This window comes from Rosa chinensis, chromosome 4, assembly GCF_002994745.2.
Source record: "Rosa chinensis cultivar Old Blush chromosome 4, RchiOBHm-V2, whole genome shotgun sequence".
Lineage (NCBI taxonomy): Eukaryota > Viridiplantae > Streptophyta > Magnoliopsida > Rosales > Rosaceae > Rosa > Rosa chinensis.
In genome coordinates this window covers 40097670-40119005 of record NC_037091.1, presented here as the reverse complement: position 1 = coordinate 40119005, position 21336 = coordinate 40097670, and the positions used below count along the sequence as shown (strand labels likewise).

Here is a 21336-nt window from a genome sequence, read left to right as displayed (position 1 = left end):
CATTATCTTTAACTTCTCTCCACACACACATAATGGGTGGGTCCTGCTAGTATATATATAAGAAAAGTAACATAAAATCTAAAATGACAGTGAATCGGCCAGTACCACGATTAAGATGCAAAGAATTTTGGATTATTGTAGTAACTTTTATAAACTGCTTTATTAGGGGTGTAGAAATATAACCATATGAGATCTTCCTCTCAGAAGTTGAGAACTGAAACAAAAAGAAAAGACAGGTAGAAGTGAAACAAAAATGAGAATGCCCCAGCTTCAACGGCAATATGGGCATCCTCTTTTTTACAGGATCCTACTCTTTAAATTTCTTCTCATCTTGTGCATTCATACCAAAGCCGAGTTGCATTTTTCATCTTCAATAGCAATAATATCATTGTTTTATAGCGATTCGCCCACAGATATCTATTTTTGAAGTCAGATACTCTTATCCATATAACTTTGACCATGCAGATAACTACAAGTAAATGTTGAGCTGGAAGTGCACCACTCATATAGTTTTGATACCCAGATTCAGCAAGACAAAGTAAGCCAACTGCAGCTTCAGAACCAGCTACTTTCTTGGAAATTTAGAGGTCACTAGTACCAGTCTTCTATGAAGTATTATGTGTTGGGACACTTAGATAGAATTTTGTATTCTTGAAGTCATCCAAAAGTGGATTGTATCCATCCTTGGTTCTTGTCCTCGAGGGCAATCCAAATTCTTCCATGAATGAAGATGTATCAAGCTACAACATACACAAATTCAATTAGCAAAGTGCAGAGTGATTGACATTCTAAACTAGTATGTGAAAAAGTCCTACAAAATTTAAACATTATTGATCCTTTTACCGGTTCTACCTTTTCTTTCTCTTTTTATCTTCTTGTTCATATTGATGGACAATGAAAATTGGAACCTAGGGTCCCAGGTCCCAGTATGCACTTAGACAACATACAAAATTGTAGCAGAAAGGGCGAACCTGATTACCCTTAATTATCCATCTAAAAAACATTAATCTTGACAAGCCACTAGAAACTGTAACGTATTTAAGGTCACCATAAACAAAAAGGTGCAGTACAATAGAAATGAACTCACTATAATTGTTCGCCTCTTCTTTCCTTCTTTGGATGAGTTATCTTTTTGCAGCTTCATCCATCCAGAACAGTAATGATCGATACGTTCCAATAACCAAAATTCAGTGGGGAAGAAGATATCAGCATCCCCCTGCAAAAAAAACAAAATCACACAACCCTTCATTTCCATAAAGTTGCTTATCTTTAGAACTTCAATAATAATGAAAATATAGTAACAGTTCTGAGCAACAGATCAAAATGCTGAATTGACTCTAGCACAGATTAGAAATGACTCCTAGACAACAACAGCTTGCCAATCTGGATCGAATAATAGAGGAAAGGGTATAATCTTTAAACCCCTCAGATATAGAGGCCCAAAGAGATTCCCAGAACTTAACTCTCTCCCGAAACTCTTCTGACTCCACACCACCATAGGTTTCAAAGATCCTTTTATTTCTTTCCATCCATACCACCCAAATTACAGTTAACACCCCACAGCCCCAAAGAATTTTGGCCTTTTCTCCCTTGCAAAAGCATTAGGCTTTTTTACTTATCAAATTGATCTTCCTTAGGAATTTGTCCAATCCACTCCTGCCTCCCTAAACAGCTTCTTCCATCAAGAAACTGAGCAGCCCTTTTAAAAGAGCGATTTCAAAAGGAATTATGGCAGTTAATTGTGGACCTTGAAATCCCTTTTTAAACTTTGCACCCCTTTCCCTTTTTTAAGTTGACAACTAACTGCTATATATCCTTTAATTCTGCATTTTTAAAGCAGGATGGAACAGGAGTTAACGATGAGATACAACCAATTCATATTTCATATGATAAAATGACTTTCATAAATAAATACAGAAGATTATAAAGCATATAACAGTAGTTAAGTAGTCCACCGCAGAATAAGGCAGAACAAAACAACTACAGGTAATTAGACAACATCTGAATACCACCCAAAAGACAGCTCATGACCCTATATAGCAGAAAAAGAGAAATCCCTGTACTCTGAAAGCTGCAGACGCCTATAACGCCTATAATGAAGACCAGAATCCCTACAGTAACTGATCCACATCATCAGCCTTTAGGTATGAGCTTATGATGTTCAACAAATTCACTGACTCAACATCTAGTATATGTGCTATGAAAAAAAAAAAAAAAAAAAACTCAGGTCATAATAGCGATGCAAATTTTTTCAAGAAAAATATATACAAGTACAAGATGCATCAACACAACACCCAAGATCATGTTGTCATACTTCCAGCGATGCACCTAATTACACTACAGAAAACAAAAGTAGCATAAAACACAAGCAGTCTAATGGAGGCTATAAACAGCATTTTGTACAAGCATGACACATTACAATAGAAGTATAGGAATAATAATAATAAATAAACAAAAGGTTTACCTTTGCATCAAGATAACTGCCATAGTCTGAGCTGCTGCCATCTTTCTGTAGATAGAGAAAATCAAAGTAATCATATTGTTGCTAATTGCCATTGAAATACTTTTCTGTACTAGAATTGAGTAGCATATATTACAAGGGGAACATAGAAGTATGCATTTTCAACTAGAACGCATAATTGCCACGCCCATAATATTTACTCCATGGTCCGAACCTACCGTTTAGAATATAACACACACACACTAAATACACCTTTATTTCCTGTGAAGTATCTGATGAACACGCTTAAGCATAGAGAAGGCAAAAGAGAAAGGAAAACCTATGGCGGCTACGACAGGTGGTAGTGCCCACACAGGGGATGCTGCCATCAGTCGCTGGACAGAAATGGCCTCCTGTAATGTGTTGCTTTGTGAGAGGAATAACTTTGTGGAAGAAAGAGATGAGTGGTATTGGGAAGAGGTTCTATGATGGCAATTTTTAGAGTTTCGCAAAATTGAAAGGAAGACAATGGTCTTTGATGATACAAAGAGTGAGGAGATGGAACATTTATGTGAAAGGGTTAGTTTTTAGGCATCATATGAGTCAATTTCAAGCATATGGGATTTCATGAATGACATAAACTTGTTGCTGTCTAGAGCTGTGCTGGGCAATCCGAAATTAGATCAGCGTTGCCCAATTCCGAATTACAAATACGAAAGTATGCATTTCCGATCCCAAAGTCAAAATATAAACACATCACATAATTAGAGAATATTATGACAGGTACATCAACAAAAGAAATGGTATAACTATCGTTAAGAGAAAATAAAATAAAAGTCATACCTTGGTAGAAACCAATGGAGCTCTTTCACCAAGTATTCTCACGTCAGGTAGGTAACTAAAGTCTGAAGCAATCAAAGACATCTTTGGTAGTGCTCCATGTAACACTTCAAGTAGTTTCTGGATGTTCAAACACAACACTATTGCATGATTTCATTAGTTAAAAAACAAATGAAGTAAAACAAATAACCAAGCATTTATTTACCAAGCAACCAGTTGGTAGCCAACTTCTTCGAGGTTTTGGGAAGACTTTAGACCAAACACTTTTTGCTTTCAATAATGCACTGCTTTGAGAATCGTGTTTTTTCTCGAAGTCGATGATCTCAATGCATCGCTTAATTAGTGAGTCTTGCAAGGGCTTGTACAATTCAGATAGTGTTTCTCTATCAATTATCAACAGAAAAAACTGTAATCAGTAAAATCAAAATCATGATCTCAAATTTTTCAACAAGAGCTCAGTGGAATTAAAATGTAATTCAAGTTCGGTTTTCCATAACTTATTTTACAATAAACATAAGCAGAGATAAGTTATGCCATCTCTAACCCCAACATAGTATGAGTAAGAGATGGATACTGCAAGCCACGGCCAGGAGCACACACTTTTACTGATAACTTATTCAATTACTTAAATGGGATACTTTCTTTAAAACAATAAAAAGAGAGAGAGAAAAAAGAGTGAATCAGTCTCCAATTAGACCGGAATCAGTGATAGCAATACCATTAAGTATCCAGTATGATCTAATCTAACCAGTTTTAACAAAAGGTCGATACCCCTTGGTTTGTCACAGATAAGATAATATCAAATTGTATTGGAGAAAGAATATGATGTTGGACAAACGAAAAACAAAATTGTAACGAGTATAAACCTTAAAGAACTCTCGATACCTTTGTCTATCTACCATCCCAGAAGATCAATTAATAAGGATGGAAATAAAATTCAATACTTTTACAAGTTCAGACCAACCAAAATACAGATATTCATGGAACATAATGCCAAGTACCCATACTTTAGAAAAATAGGTCAGATTGACCAATTGACGGAGCTGATATGAATAATTTATACTTACTCAACTATTCACTAATTTCAGATGGAAACACAGCAAGATATAAGCTGCAATAATGCATTTTATGGATATTGCGTAGTGCATACACAATGTTGCTTACCCATCTTGGTTCTCCACCCAAACTTCCTTCCATGGTGAAACTTGATTTTCAGAATAGATGAGATCATGTGGAAGATTATCAAGTACCTGTAAGATAAGAGACGAATTTCACTTTCGGACCAGAGATTGGTTGACTGGAACTTACTTAGACCACATGGAAAATATATAAACTTCCAATTAACAACCTTCTTTGGCTATTGATATTATTTACAACTAGTATAGTTAATAGAGAGAAACAGACAAGAGAAAAATTTGTGCCATCATTATATATCAGCAGCTGTTTGTGAAGGCAGTTAAGAACAGCCATCATTGAAAAGTTAAAATATACAGACAGATAAGAATGGAATTAGTAAAAGATATAATGGAACTTAATCCAATGTCAATCTCATAGTTCAAGATAAATAATAATTTAGGTTTATGTTTTTGCATCAGTACATAAAGGTATTTTGTATAAGCAAATATCCAAAATGCCAATGCCCCTACTATTCGCCAGATTATCAATTTAGCACCCCAAAAAAGAACCAAAGAAAAAATAAATAATAATTTCCATTAGCTTTTCAAAAACCTGCCAATGTCCCATTTCCATCAAACTTTTAGGGTGCTATCCAAACTTCTATTAAAACCACCTCCTCTCATGCACAATAGTCATTTTTTTTTTCTGAAAAACTTTCTCCTCTTTTTTTTTTTTTTTTTTGCCCCTTCCTTCTCAGCCTCACACTATCTCTCATTAATCTCACTCAATTTTTGTTTGTCTGCACCTTCAAACTTTCTAATCCACAATTCACAGACTTACGGACAAGGATGGGTTCTCACCCTAGGCCATCATCGTCCTCCTCACTTAGGATTTCCCATCATTATCCCCACCTGGAAAAGATCATTGCCCTGCACATTGTTGAGCATAAGCTTAAGGTTGTTGATTCGGGGGTTTCTATGCAGGCAAGTATAGTTCTTAAGTTGTAAGAGATGATCATTGTTATATTTGATCATGGATGGGTTACAAATATTGGTTCGGAAACTATCTTACTTAAAATAACTTTGGAGTTCAGATGACCCATTGCTTAGAAGGATTAGTTACAACAAATTTGAATTCAGATGGTTCATTGGTATTGTTTCATATTAGACAATGTTAAAGTTGGAACTTCCAACTCTGAAATCAATTGGCAATAGATGGAGAGGCTCAGATCTTATATCATGTTATGCAACGATTAAAACTCCTGATCTGGGATTCCATAAGCTCAATAGACAATATTCTCATTCACTACATCCAACAAAAATGGTAAAAACAAATAAACTTTGATACAAAATTCATTGATCCTATTATTCAGTAGTATAACAGACATAATATTATCAATTCAAGGATAGAAAATACCTCGAGCATTATTACCCAGCACGGCTCTTGCTCCACATCCCCTATCAAATAAATAAAAATGTGTGAAAACTAGACATAGATACCAACTGCACTGTGAAATAAATACAAAGAGTTGAACCACCTAGAAATGGAAAAGGTACTGAGCTGGGATAAGCAAACCCAAATAATAGGCACTTCATGTGAAATGCTAGAGTGGAGAATTCTACATATTTCTAATTAAGGCAAGTCCTTTTTATTTAAGTTTCATTCGGACTTGCTTGCTGTGCATAGATGTCATAGAGAAATCTTATCAAGTAGATAAGGCAATCTTCGGGACAGCTAGAGCAGTTTAGTAAAGGTGTGGCTTTTACTACTGTACTTTTGGGCCTGAGGAGAAACTTTACATCTTTTCCTTGCGAGGAAATAAAGATAGCACAGTTGCAGAAGAATTCTCATTTTGTGGAAGCCCAGGGTTAAGATTGCTACTAATAAGGTACTTCTGAAAGCACGCAAGAACCACATAAAAATTAGGGAATATACCTAAAAGGAAGTAGATACGTACAGAAGTGGCAATTTATAACCCTATGAGGTTGGAGGTCGGGTGTAGAGAGAGAATGAGAGGACAAAATAGAACTATAAAAAATAAAATTAAAATTAAAAAATAAATTAAAATTATAAAAATAAATATATTAAAAAAAATAAAAAACATTATGGGATGTAATGAGTCCTGCTTGCAAATAGCCGCATCCCAACTCTATTAAAAGCTTACATCATATCATTAATACATGATAAACACATGTACATATATAAATCTTCCATAAAGATTTAAGTACATTATAAGAAAATATCATCTATGGAAACAACACAGTCCTATACTAGACAAAATATAGATAATGATTAAATGAAAGTTAAGACTCCATACCCCATCCCTTCCTGTCAGCAGCATCACGGCATTCAACTCGAAACTTTGATAAGTGACTACGAACTTCTCCAACAGTTTCTCTTTGTAGCTCAGCCAGTGAGGGACTGATTTCAACTGAGCTACAGTTTGACATGATTGTAATTGTAGTCAGTAGAAATACTCACATACACACACAAGATATTGATATCTTGATGCAGACAAGTCACATACACACTGACATCAATACAGATTGAAAAGATTAATCAGCTAGAACCCATAGTTAAATTAGGCACTTCAAGTAAAATTTGTTCAGTGCTATAGCTTATATGAAGAATATAGATATTCAATTATTCATGTTACATGGAGGTATAGTCAAGGACATACACGTAAGTCATATTGTTGTAAACTCTGGTAGGTGCATTCAACAATATGTAATCCATGATTCCCTTTGCACAAGTTCCTGATCCACCACCAATTTCATATATCTGAGTGGACATTATAAAGGAAAGATTAAACTTTATCCTACTAGTATCAAGCGCTTCGATGCATATGTAACAGGAGGAACGAACATTAAAAGGCATAAACAGAAAAGGATCCATTTAGAACCATAAACAAAGATCTCAAAATTATAAGTTAACAGTGTGTACTTCCCTTTAGTGGGATTATCAATGAATACAAGTAGTATAAACAAACAAACAATGAATAAAAAGATCCAAATATCTGGCACATAGAAACATAACGAAATAAAATAAAATAAAAATAAAAAAACAAATTGAATGTCTGAGTAATAAACAAATTCCTCCTATCTGCTTTCCACAATGCTAGACTGCAAACTAGCAAAACTGAAAGGACTTCATCTTGGCATCTAGATACTAAAGTCTGTATGGAGACTCAATATAAAGATAGAATTGTATTGAGTGCAATTAAGTGCTCCAACCTGATTTGTAAACCATCATTACATTGGAAACTCTATTGACTTATATCGTCAGCTTGAGGACAAAAAAACCTTGCAACTTGCACAATTAAGTTGACATATCCAGTTAACTTTAGGCAGTAGGGTGAGTATATAGCCTCAAATAGCGTTCTTTTTTTTTTCTTTTTTTTTTTCATCTGAGGCCTTGCCAATCAATTGTAGTAATCACTAGTCAGTCAACTATGGTTTCCAAATTGAAAGGCACGGAGTGAAGATTTTAGAAATGAGACATAAAACGGGTACATATCTTACAAGGAAAACAGAAAAAAGTTTCAAGAATAAAGAGGAAGTGCATCGTATAAGGATATTTTGTGGTTCGCTAGCCATCTAGTGTGGGGAAAAAATATAACCCGAGGGTTCAGGTGCGTGCTTAGTGCCTTCACTGAAGTGAACAAACTAAGACAACCACACCCCATCAAGCAAAGATTCACTCACCCACCAATCACCCTAATGCGCTGCTTAGTTACAAATCTCTGGTACAAGACTCGGCTAGTATAAAGATATTTTAGCTACTACTTAAACCACATGAATATTATGCTGTTTGCAATGTAATTTGACAATTCTGTTTGGTGAGAGGTAAAACTGGACCCTCAGTAAAAGCATCCATAAAATGTTAAAACTTGGGTTTTATTTTCTGATATATCAACAAACGTAGGCATGCACTGATTACTTTAAATTTTTAATCAGACACAAACAGATGAATGCCAAGGTGTAACAGATGAAAAAGTTTTCTCTTAAATTACATACCAAAAAAAAAAACTAAATATTTAAATTGAATAAGATTTCAAATCTGCACTAGACCTGCACTAGGAGCAATAAGCATTCACACCAACAGCATACAAATTGCCACATTTAATAGTGAAATGTCCACTAGTAGATACTCAAAAAGAGGAATCTTACCTTGAGTGGAACTGAAAGGTTAGCAGTACGCATTATGGCTTCAGCTATCCCGTGGGCATACCAAGGCTGCAAGGAAGAAAAGTTTATAATGTTAACTTTTTGAGCTTGCAAAAGCATGAAATGAGAAATTACCATCATTCATAAACTTCAAGACCAGGTAAATTTATAAAGTCATCCTCTAAGTTCATCCTAACATCATATTTAGAGAATCTCCAAACATTTTTTTACTATATGGCTCAATGGAGAAAAGACATGTATAACATATAATTGAAGGTTTTGCAACCAGATATGAACGACTGCTTTGACAATTATTGAAATGTTTTTGCCTTTTTGGTAAATGCTTGGAAACTAATATTTTCTACAAGAGATTATCTTCTTCTCCTGTGAGAACATAAATGAAGCCTTTTCAACAATGATTTCTCTCTGGATCTTAGAATTTGATTTTTCTTTATACCAGAAAATAGATGTGAGAGAGAGAGAAAACCTTAAAAAGTTCCACAGGAGTAAACCACGATATCTCACTTCCCTTGTATATTTTATCCAAGTATTTCATGTAAGCTTTCCTGCCTATAATATATAAAGTCAGTATACATCCCCTTCCACAAATTGCAAGCCACCATAATGGTGGCCACTTTATTAATAGTTGGCCTATAAGTAATTGATCCTAATTCTCAAAAATCTAAGCTTTATATTCTTTGCAGACACAGGCTATTTATACTGATGTCCTTAAAAAGTGCCAATGATGTATCAATAATAGAAATATCTACCAAAATGACCATCATAACTATTTAAATAAGAAATTAATCATAATATCCGCAATGCATAGAAAAGAAGTACTTCATATTGCATTAAGTACAAAAATGGAAAGTATTTCTTCATAACATATCCAACTCAACCAAGAGAAGAAAAAATGCTACAAGTTTTGTGTTACACAAAAGTGGAGAAGAACAATAGAACCGCCATATATATATAGTTCAACTCTGCAGAGAGATTACTTGGATAAACTTTTTCAGGAAGAAGAATAGTGGAATGCTGTTCATTTGATATGTTAGGCCAAAGAAAAGATGACTGGTATGAAAATAAACAAATTCACTTTAACAATTCAGCTAAATTGTCAAACAAACTAGTTGACAAGATGAGTCGAAAAGGTTAGACAACAAAGAAATCTCTATGTCGTTCTATATTAGCAGATATGTTCTACCCTGAGAAGAAACAATACACACCATATGACAGCCAATGCATCCTAGACGATACGTTCAATCTTCCCAATGTCATTGTTCCAGTATGGTTAATGCATAATCACAAAAACGGAGCCAAAACCACCCAAACTTCTACAGAATTATCATTATGATTAACAAACCCATATAAAAATCAACACAGAATATCAGAGTTTGAGCTAGATACCCTCAATCTGATTGAACTTAATGGCTTTCTGAAGCACACCAACCGACCTCGATCTTTGAGCGAAATAACCATGTCGAGGGTCATATAGTGCAGAATGAATGAAATCACGAACCTGGCCCAATTAAATTCATAAGCTTTTTACCAATTATCTTGAATTGCATAAAGTGAAGAGTCCAAATTGAAAATGATAGGAAGAGTGAGTAAAGTGGCTTACAAGAACTGGTTTTTCACCAACAATGTGTGTGGAGAAAAGGGCTTGGGATGGAAGTGCCCAGAGTTCACATGGGCTCACTGCACACATTCATTTTACAGTGCTTAGAGCGTGGCAGAGTGTATGAGAGAGAGAGAGAGAGAGAGAGAGGGAGTACCTTTGGGGTTGCGGAAGAGCAAAGGAAGCGTCTTGGAACTTAGAGTGCGACTCATCATCGCCATTCGCTACCAGGTGGTGATGGTTTTGTGGGAAAACCTCTTAAACCCTGAAAGTTGGAATAGTCTCTTTTGTTTTGCCCAGACGTCCTCACTCACTAGTCACTAGTTTTTTGTTTTTTATTTTTGGCTGGGCTCAGTTCGGTACCAGAGCCGCAGGCCCAAAACCACGTATAGTATCGAACTAGTTTGGTACATAAAATGGAGAATCATTATCAACTACTGAAGTCGGTATACCAAGAGACTTGGTTGGTATCGGTTGGTTAGCCTCCAACTGAGTTCATGATTGGGCCAAAATTTCAATACGACCCATCTGTAATTTTAAAAAGCCTAGACCAATCAATACGACCCATCCCTAATTTTAAAAAACCCAGACCAATAAGTAAATGAAAAAAATCAGAAAAATAAGTAAATAACTCTCATTCATGATTCATGATTCATCAACTTCATTACTTCATTTCATCACTTAATTGTTCATACTTCATACAAATTCAGAAATTTTAATTCAATGATTCATAGTTCATAAAATAAATGACTGAATTGAAAGTTCATACAAATATACAATAACTGAATAACTAAACCAAAAGTTCATATGAAAAAACAAGGAAATTAAACAAAATAACAAATAGACAGTAGCAGTTGAAAAAAAGTAGACGATATGCAATGCTGCTAATCTGCCAATATGCAATGCTGCCAATTCTGCCAATCTGCAATTCCACCAATCATACATATCAAATTTGTTTGGTGTCAATGAAGCTCAGTAATGAACCAAAAATCTAATAACACTTAAGAGAAGACTACATCACCTATAATTCATTAGATTTGAAACAAGTCAAACAACTGTTTTAACTTCACAGACATACAATAATTAAAACAAGCTAGTTAGAGATGGAATTAGACAACTGCATACCTTAAAACACATCTAGGCATCAGTTTGAACAGAACTGGTACTATTCATTGATGCATCAATTCCTTGATTAAAAGAGTTTTCTACAAAAGAACAAAAAAGAGGTAAATAACAATATTATGATTATTCATTTACGAATAAGAAAATATGTACTTTCAGTAGATTACCCCTCTCAAGTTCCTCCAAAGTGTGGTATAGAGGTGGCAAACGGGCCACTAAGCATGAGCACGGCACGGGCCCGGCACGCTTAAAAGCGGCCCGGCACGGCCCAAGCCCGTTAGTAGCCCGGCACGACCCGAGCACGTTAGAATAACGGGTCGGGCTGGGCCTAAGAATATTGGCCCATTGGCCCGACCCGGCCCGAGCCCGTAATAGGCCCGGCACGGCCCGAGCACAACATATTGTGGGCCGGCCCGTTACAACACACAAAAATTCATTTTGTTTTTAAAAATATAAAAAACTACAATGATGAGATTTGAATATGAGACATTTTTATTTAAAATCTTATGACAATTTCACCAATGCTTTCTTTTATATTGTCAAAATAATGAAACAAAACATTATATCCTTGTTTTGACATAAGTATTTTTTCTAAATATTAAATATATGTTTATTAATAAAGACTAATCTCATAATAATACAACTATAGAATGAAGGAAAGAATAATAGATACTAAATCTTCATTATATTAATAAAGATTAATCTCACAATAATATACTAAAAACAATATATTTTGAGTTTTTTTTTTCTTTCTTTCTTATAGTGGAATATAAAAAATTATTAGAAATCTAATCTTAAAAAGCTAAGATTAAGAAAAACGTTGTAGAACTTAATTTATTTTAATTTTCTAAATAGTTAAATAAAATTAATTTTTATTTGTTCAAATTAAGATTTTAAAATCGTACTTTATAGTGGGTAGGCACGAGCACTGCCCGGCACATATATGGGCTCGGGCCATGGGCCGGGCCGGGCTTAATATTTAAGTAAATAGGCTGGCACGAGCCCGACACGATAATAAATGGGCCGGCCTAAGCACGGCACAAAGCACGACTAGGCCCGCTTAAAATGGGTCGGGCCGGGCCAGGCCGGCCCGTTTGCCACCTCTAGTGTGGTACATCTCAAGGTCATCTTTAGTGGGATCTTTGTAGAAGTTTGGGGGATCAGATTTTAACCAATCCAGAGTGCAAACAAGGGCTTCCACCATTTTAGGTGTCAATGAAGCTCTGAAAGGATCCACCATTCTTGATCCTAAACTAAATGCATTCTCCGAAGCCACTATTGAGCATGGAATAGCACAAATATCTTTTGCTAGCTTTGATAGGACTGGATAGGTTTGCTCATTGCTCTTCCACCACTTGTGAATTTCAAAATTCTTTGCAAAGAGGCTGACATATTGATCAACTTCATTTCTTATGCATTGGGATTGCTCTGCATCCTCTCCCTTGTTATTTGCCTGCTGACTTCATCAAGGTTCTCCAAGTCATCCCCTTCCGATCCAAAATCTTCTCCCATAGGTTCAGTTTGGTTGCTGCCCGCACTGCCCTTATATTCATTATACATATTTAGCAATATTTTCTTCAACTCCCCTTGAATTGAGTTAATCATCTCATAGCTTGTATTGACCTTTTCCATAGCTACTTTTGCCCATTGCAACTTGTCTCTTGGGTCAAGAACATTAGCTATCATGATTATCTTGTTCACTGATTCGAAGCTTCCCCAATATTTGTTGAACTTGGTCTTCATTGAAGTAGCAACCCTCTTTAAAACTTCATTAATTCAATAAAAAAGTGAAAAAAACACTTCACTAGCATATAACCCAACATTTAAACATTCTTAGAGCATCAAACTAATTGTCTAATTCTTAGCACTAGCATATACAACATATAAAATCCTTCCATAGTTTGGTACATAAACTAACCTCTTGCTCCAAATGTTTGCTCCAATGCTCTTATTTTGCTCGAGCTTGAAGCCTTCAATGATTCAGATTAAAATAAAAAAATAGAGTAAGAGACACAAATAAAAAAAGAACAAATTGGCACAAAAAAAAAAGACTCATGATTGACTGATTTCTTATTACAGAATTCACAACAGCAAGATGCGAAGATAAATAGAATCAAAACCAAGGAAGTTTCCTTAGTTTGACTAACCTTCGATGAATGATGATGACATGAAGTGTTAAGTTTGAAAATGCCTGATTAATATCATCAAGGGCTAAATACTGTTTAGTACCTTGTAGTTTGAGTCCGACATCGATTCAGTCCCTCGACTTTCAATTTCATCAAAAATACCCCTGCATTATCAAATCTCATCTAATAGGTCTTTAATTCCATCAATTTGAACCGTTAACTCGCTGGCGAGGCATGCCATGTCAGACCACGTGGGCCCCACCTATCAGGCAAAATTCCAGAGTTGCCCCTATCTCTCTCCCAGCTCCAGAAGAAATGATAGAGAGTTGAAATCTTTCTGAACATTTATATACAAAGGATCCAAATTGCCAAGCTCCCCATTAACTCTTACATTTCTAAAATTTGAAAGAAATGATCACAACAACAAATTTGGGAACTCAAATAAAATCAAACCAACAATCAGATTCAAACAGAGCCCATTCCATTTTCTTTTCTTCTCTTGTCTTCAATTTTCCAGCAACCAAAGCTAACAAGAAAATCATAAAAAAACCCAATAAAAACCAAATTGAACAAAAACTCAAATCACATAAATCCCAAAAAAATTCATCAACAGCGAGGACTTGTAGGAGAACGAGGTCTGGCGGACACTCAATCTTCTCGATTTTGTTCGTGGTGTTGAAGCCTTTATTGCTTTGAAATAGCAGAGTCAATCAAACCAAGTATCGAACCCAGAACATAACACTTAAAACAAAACCCAAAACCATGAAGGACATGGAGAAAAGCTTGGATCCTCAGGTATGGCACGCCTGCGCCGGCGGCATGGTCCAAATGCCTTTGATGAACTCCAAAGTCTTCTACTTTCTGATGTCGCTTTTGGGAAGCGACCAATTTAACCCTGAAATGTCATTAGTAGTATAAAGTAAATAGGGATCGTTCTATTCTGGGGATTGAGGGTACACCTGTCATTGTAGGACAAACAAACAATTAAAATTAAAACAAAGTATAATATTTACAAATATATGACAAAATATATACATATTTACGAAAAGGGGGGATATTTTTGATTTTGGTTTTCTTTTTCGAAAATAAAAGCTAAGCTAACAAAATAATTAAAATGCAAAAACATAAAAATACAAATGAAATGCAAGAACAAAGATCAAACCGAAATATATAATTAAAATCAATTCAAGTTCATCATTGTTCATCATAGTCATGCAAGAGGAGTTGATCATGTGAAACGTTCAAAAGCAAACAATTTCCCATATTTTACTTTCAATGCTAATTAACCTAAGCGAAAGCACCTAGATTAATTCTATCAAACATGCAATCAAACCCTAGAAAGCTAGTCAATCATGTCATGTTTAATGCATTAAGCACCTAGAAAGGCTATCAACCCAAATGTGCAACTTAGTATGGAAAAGTCCACCTAATTGCAATCTTCTTTGATTAAATTCGGTTTTTGTACAAAACCTTTACTACTTATCGATTCAAGAACACAAAACCAAAAAGTTGATCCATGTTCTCAAATTCGTAGCAACATTCACATAAAAACCCTAAATGTTTCGAACCATTCAAGATTATCATACAAAAGATTTCTATCATGCAAATTTAATCAAACACTCACACAAAAGCAACCATAAATCGCAATATATGAATCTGAAAATTAACAATTAATCATAAAATTCCAGAAATAAATACTTGTTCAAACAATTGTGTCAACTAAGGCATAACCAACGAAAATTACAAAGCAAAGGTTACAAGGAGAATCGGATTACACCGTGATGAAGATGAGATGAATGAAGTGATGAATGGTCTCTTGAATTTCGAAAGCAATCTTCAAGGATGGTGATGGAGGATGTGCACGGCTTGACCTCTTCTTCCTTGGCCTTGCTTGAACTTCGTGGTTGCCCTAGAGGATGGAGAAGAGCACGGCTAGCTAGAGAGAGTTTTTCTGATTTTTTTCAAAGTGTAAACGTCAAAGTGTGGAACCCTTGACGTTGAGAATGTGTGAGAATATATAGGGGACGGCCCCTAGGTGTCCAAGCCGTCCAAAACCCTAGAGAAGTTCACGGCATGTGCTTGCTTCCTCCACATAATTTCCTCCAATGAATTCTTGCCACATAAGCCCAATGAGGTGGTGCAACCAATCACAAAATTCCAATATTAATTCCCTAAATAATTCTTGCCGAAATAAAGAGATAATTTCTGATTTTATACACCAATTTCGGCAACAATATATTTAGGGATTAAAGGGGATGAATCTAGACTCCTTTTAGAGCTTTTTGTGTTCAACACATATTCTCTTTCCTTTTATTTCTCCCTTGAATCTCTCCTTGCCGAATTCTCTAGGGTTTCTTCTTTAATTCACGGCAATTCCTTCTTTTCCTCTTGGAATTCCACGGCAATAATATCTCTAGGGTTTATCTCCAAGTATTTTCTTTCCATAAAAATAGCCCTAGAAAATCTCCCTAGAAAATCTCTTCTTATTTTCTGATTTTTAACGCCAACTTCCTTGTTTCTCTCTTGCTTTGGACGGCAAATTCTCCCCTAGGGTTTATTCATGCGTCATAAACCCTACTTGCATGGGCTTAATGGGCCTTTGATCCATTTGCCGAAAATCCACTTCATTCTTGAGAGTTCTTGGGCCTTGTTGCTTCAACTTCAAGCCTTGTCACCTTCCAACGTCATAACACTTCATTTTTCCATTTAAAGTTCATGATAACGTTGGAAACTTCATAGGTAAGCTTTCCTCCTTGTCGCAGGGTTTCCTGGTTGGACCAGGAAAACTTCTTTTCTTCATTTCTGCTCATTTCTGTGGCTCATTGTTCTTCATCTTTGCTCCCCTTGACTTTCGCAAGCTCCTCTTTCCATTTGTGAGTTCATTTCCACTTTTTAGCTCGGAGGTCCTGAAAATAGAAACTAATAAGAAAAATAGAAACTTTCCTAAAATGAAAAATGGCAACTTTCCTAAACTGAAAATGGGAAACTTTCTAAAAATGAAAAATAGAAATTACTGAAAATGGAAACTTACTAAAAATGATAAATAGAAACTACAAAAATAGAAACTTTCTACAAATAGGAACTTTCCCAATCAAAGAATAGAAACTTTCCTAAACAGGGTTTTATTAAGGAAATAACGCAGAAAATGCAGGGAAAAGCAAGTAAAACGTCGCATTAAAATGCTCCTATCAAATTCCCCCACACTTAGCTTTTGCTAGTCCCTTAGCAAAATCACACTAAGACTCAACAGAAATTAAAGACTCTAAACATACAAAGACTCTATAGCCTTTCAACTTTTTGTCTCAACAATCTCTTACTTTCACAACACCAAGATTAGCACTTCACCAAGAATAAATGTTTAGGCATTCGAGAGTTAATTAAAACACATAAGTTACATATACACAAGTAGGACTTGGTTGGAACAATGGTGATGGTTTCTGTTAAGCATGCTTCAAACAAGTATGATTCAAATCCTCACAAGTTATATCCACTCTTTCTTCTCTCAGATCATGGCAATGCTTAAAAGCTTATACACTCAAGTATATGTGAAAGATAGCAAGTATATCACATAATTCAAGAAACGAAAGCACATGTATAATTTTCTTTAAAGATCTCATGAAGGATACCAACTACTTGCACAGATGGACCCAAGCCATAGGTTCAACTCTTGTAACTCATCTCCACATCAAGGGCTGTCCCATCTTAAGGATCAAGAAGGTCTTCTTAAAGGTTGTAATGGGGCCAAGGCTCAAGGTTTTAAGAAATGAAGGATAAGGATTTATCAAAGTGTCCTAAAAACCTAGCAGAGCACATGTAAATGTAGAGACCTCAAGAAATCCACCAAGGCATTGCAAAAACGTCACTTTCCCTAGAGGTAACATAAAAGGGCCTAATGTCTTCATGTTGGGCCCAATCTTCATTGTAAACTTCCCCTGAACTATAGTGAATGGACAAAGGCCAAATTTTTCTTTAGTAGGCCTTCATTTCAACGTAAACTCCAAAATCACTAAGTATGGGGGACTAAAATCCATAAATATTTCTTTCTTTTCTTTCTAGCCGTACACAATTTTTTTCTTCTTTTCATTTTCTCACGCTTTCACATATTTTTTTTTTTTCTTTATGGACAAGTCTACCCCCACACTTGAACTTTAACCTCTTCTCAATTTTCATCCTTAGCACCAAACCCACGTAGTATGTCTCAAAAGATCGCTCCACTAAGTTCTTAGAACAAAGGGTAGGGTTGTAACTATACTAAGCTTCATGGTTAAGGGTTTTAAGGGTGATGAATGAAAAGGCTTAATGTAGGCTCAAAGGGGCTTATCTAGGGGGGTCCCACGACGGGCACAATTGGGGACACAGGTTTATTTGGCAATGGTGGTAATTCCTAGGGTGCCTCTATCCCTTCCAGAATCAGGGCCATGTATTGATATAACGTTTCAACAAGCACAAGAGTGAATTCTAGCATTCTCTAGTCCATCAAACTTAATCTATGGCAAGTAGTCAATCAAATGAAGAATAATGAGATCATCAAAACATCGCCAAGAAAATAAGAATATATATTTCATTTCACTCCAAGAAAAACGGACATGGGTTCAAATATCTCACATGGGTTTATATGAATCAAAACTCATCCTAACATGCTCATATTCTGTACCAAAGTTTCGAAATCCATATCCACTACAAGGCACACATTTTTCATATATCTCAATTAACCAAAGAATACCATGTTTAAGCCATCTCAATTTTGTGATCCTCTTTTAGTCATGATTTCAGAGATATAGAATCATCCTAGACAGTTGAAAGGGCATCCTAAAACAAAAACAAAAGCAACGAAAATTTTTAAATTTTTGACATTTTTCAATTTTTTTGTATTTTTCAATATATGACTCAAAATAAAAGTGTAAATCCCTTCCCCCACACTTAAATATTGCATTGTCCTCAATGTAATCAAGAAAAAGCATGCAATGAAACACTTAAGCATATAGGGATGAAATTTACGAAAATAACTACTAAAATAAAGAAAAATTGGAGAAGTAAAAAGGGGAAGAGAAAGCAAATCTGCGTTGACGACTCCTCCACAGCTACTTCTGAATTGGGTTGCCTCCCAAGCAGCGCTTAATGTTTATAGTCTTTCAGCCTAGACTTGTACCTCCATTTAATCCTCAGGGTTTGGAACGTTTTGGAGGGGTACATCCTCCACTTCATGTTCCACAAAGGCCTCATAGTAAGGCTTCAAGCGATGGCCATTCACTTTGAACTCGTTGCCTGTTTGTTCACTCTTTATCTGCACAGCTCCATGGGAGAACACATTAGTGATAACAAAAGGCCCAATCCAACGAGAACGAAGTTTACCTGGGAAGAGTTTGAGACGAGAATGGAAGAGAAGAACTTTTTGTCCCACAACAAAAGTCTTCCTTCAAATCATTTTATCATGGAATGCCTTAGTCTTGTCCTTGTAAATCTTAGCACTCTCGAAGGCATCATTCCTAATCTCCTCTAACTCTTGCAATTGCAACTTCCTATGAAGCCCAGCTGCATCTATATCCATGTTGAACTGCTTCACAGCCCACCAAGCTCTATGCTCCAACTCCACAGGTAAATGGCAAGGTTTGCCATAGACTATTCGATATGGGGACATACCTATGGGAGTTTTGTATGCAGTTCTGTAGGCCCACAAAGCATCCTCTAGACGCAAGGACCAGTCCTTCCTGTTGGGGTTCACAGCCTTCTCCAATATCCCCTTGATCTGACGATTAGAGACCTCAGCCTGCCCACTAGTTTGGGGGTGATAAGGTGTAGAAACCTTATGTGTCACATCATATCTCTTCAAGAGAGCCTCAATCGTCCGATTGCAAAAATGGGATCCACCATCACTAATGAGAACTCTAGGCATTCCAAACCTGCTAAAGATGTTAGACTTGATAAAATCTGCAACAACCTTAGAGTCATTAGTTCTAGTGGCCTTTGCTTCCACCCATTTGGAAACATAGTCCACTGCAAGTAAGATATATACAAACCCAAAAGATGATGGGAAAGGTCCCATGAAATCTATACCCCAAACATCAAAGATTTCAACAGTTATGATATTAGTCAAGGGCATTTGATCTCTAGGACCTAGGTTTCCTGTTCTTTGGCACTTATCACAAGTTAAACAATAGGCATGTGCATCCCTAAACAATGTTGGCCAATAGAACCCAGACTCTAACACTTTTAATGCAGTTTTCTTTGACCCAAAGTGACCCCCACATGCTTTAGAGTGGCAAAACGAAAGTATAGCATTATGTTCATGTTCAGGCACACATCTTCTAATCAATTGATCAGAACAATATTTCCACAGATAAGGTTCATCCCAAACATATTGCTTAATAGTTTTCTTAAGCCTATCTCTATGAGCACGTGACATGGTATCAGGAATCTTCCTAGAAACAATGTAATTCACAATATCTGCATACCATGGTTCACTTACCTGAAGTCCAAAGAGTTGCTCATCTGGAAATGTCTCCACCAGAGGGAGATGATCCTCTGCATGCACCAAGCGACTCAAGTGGTCAGCTACCACGTTTTCACTACCCTTCTTATCCTTGATTTCCACGTCGAATTCTTGCAAGAGTAGGATCCATCTGATGAGCCTTGGTTTCGCCTCCTTCTTGGTCATCAAGTATTTCAAAGCTGCATGGTCAGTAAAGATAGTAACTTTGGTACCAAGTAAATAAGAGCGAAACTTCTCAAGGGCAAAGACAACTGCAAGGAGCTCTTTCTCTGTGGTTGAATAGTTCATCTGTGCATCATTCAGAGTCCTTGAGGCGTAGTAGATGGCATAGGGTAGCTTGTCCTTCCTTTGCCCCAAAACAGCTCCAACTGCATAGTCAGAGGCATCACACATCAACTCAAAGGGCAAGGACCAATCTGGAGGTAACATGATGGGGGCAGACGTCAACAACTCCTTAAGCTTGTCAAAAGCTTCTTGACACTCCTTGTCAAAGTGAAAGGGCACATCCTTCTGGAGTAGTTGACATAAGGGTCTCGAAATCTTAGAGAAGTCCTTGATGAACCTCCTATAAAAACCTGCATGGCCAAGGAAAGAACGAATCTCTCTCACAGAAGTGGGAGAGGGTAAGTGACGCACAATATCCACCTTGGCCTTATCAACCTCTATACCCCTAGCAGAGACAATATGTCCTAGAACTATTCCTTGCTTAACCATAAAATGGCATTTTTCCCAGTTTAAGACAAGGTTAGTCTCCATGCAACGTTTCAAAATTATCTCCAGATTATTAAGACAATCATCAAAATCCTTTCCAAAAACTGAAAAGTCATCCATGAATACTTCTATGATTTTCTCAATATAATCTGAAAAGATACTTACCATACATCTCTGAAAAGTACCTGGAGCGTTACAAAGTCCGAAGGGCATACGTCTATAAGCAAACGTTCCAAAGGGGCAAGTAAAGGTTGTCTTCTCTTGATCTTCATTTGCAATTGCAATCTGGTTGTAACCAGAGTATCCATCCAGGAAGCAGTAGTAGTCATGTCCAGCTAGGCGCTCAAGCATCTGATCAATGAATGGCAAAGGAAAGTGGTCTTTCCTTGTAGTTGCGTTGAGCCTCCTATAGTCAATGCATACTCTGTGGCCTGTGACTGTCCTTTGGGGCACCAGTTCGTTCTCAGCATTCTTCACCACAGTGATCCCAGACTTCTTGGGCACGACCTGAACTGGTGAGACCCACTTGGAGTCTGAAATAGGGTAGATTACCCCACAATCAAGGAGTTTGATAACCTCATTCTTCACTACTTCCATCATTAGAGGGTTGAGACGACGTTGAGCCTCTCTAGTGGGTTTAGACCCCTCCTCCAGAAGTATCCTGTGGACGCAAGTTGTAGGGCTGATTCCCTTGATATCCGCCAATG

The 21336-nt window shown here is 36.5% G+C and overlaps 1 protein-coding gene across 2 annotated transcripts; it reads right to left on the bottom strand.

Moving 5' to 3' along the window:
- Window positions 1-116: 116 nt before the first annotated feature.
- Window positions 117-10476, bottom strand: LOC112196494. 2 transcript variants are annotated; one of them, XM_024336853.2, is made up of 14 exons: window positions 10338-10476; window positions 10184-10260; window positions 9970-10081; window positions 9050-9132; window positions 8566-8631; window positions 7077-7177; window positions 6714-6832; window positions 5813-5853; window positions 4445-4530; window positions 3486-3663; window positions 3284-3400; window positions 2465-2509; window positions 1088-1216; window positions 117-740 (listed from the first exon to the last, which is right to left on the bottom strand). In XM_024336853.2, the coding sequence occupies exons 1-14, from the start codon at window positions 10399-10401 to the stop codon at window positions 606-608; spliced, it is 1353 nt and encodes a 450-aa protein (XP_024192621.1). In that variant the 5' UTR covers window positions 10402-10476; the 3' UTR covers window positions 117-605. The 2 variants fall into 2 exon arrangements, with proteins under 2 accessions (XP_024192621.1, XP_040373662.1); XM_040517728.1 differs by lacking the exons at window positions 117-740; window positions 1088-1216 and adding an exon at window positions 1265-1823.
- Window positions 10477-21336: the final 10860 nt, after the last annotated feature.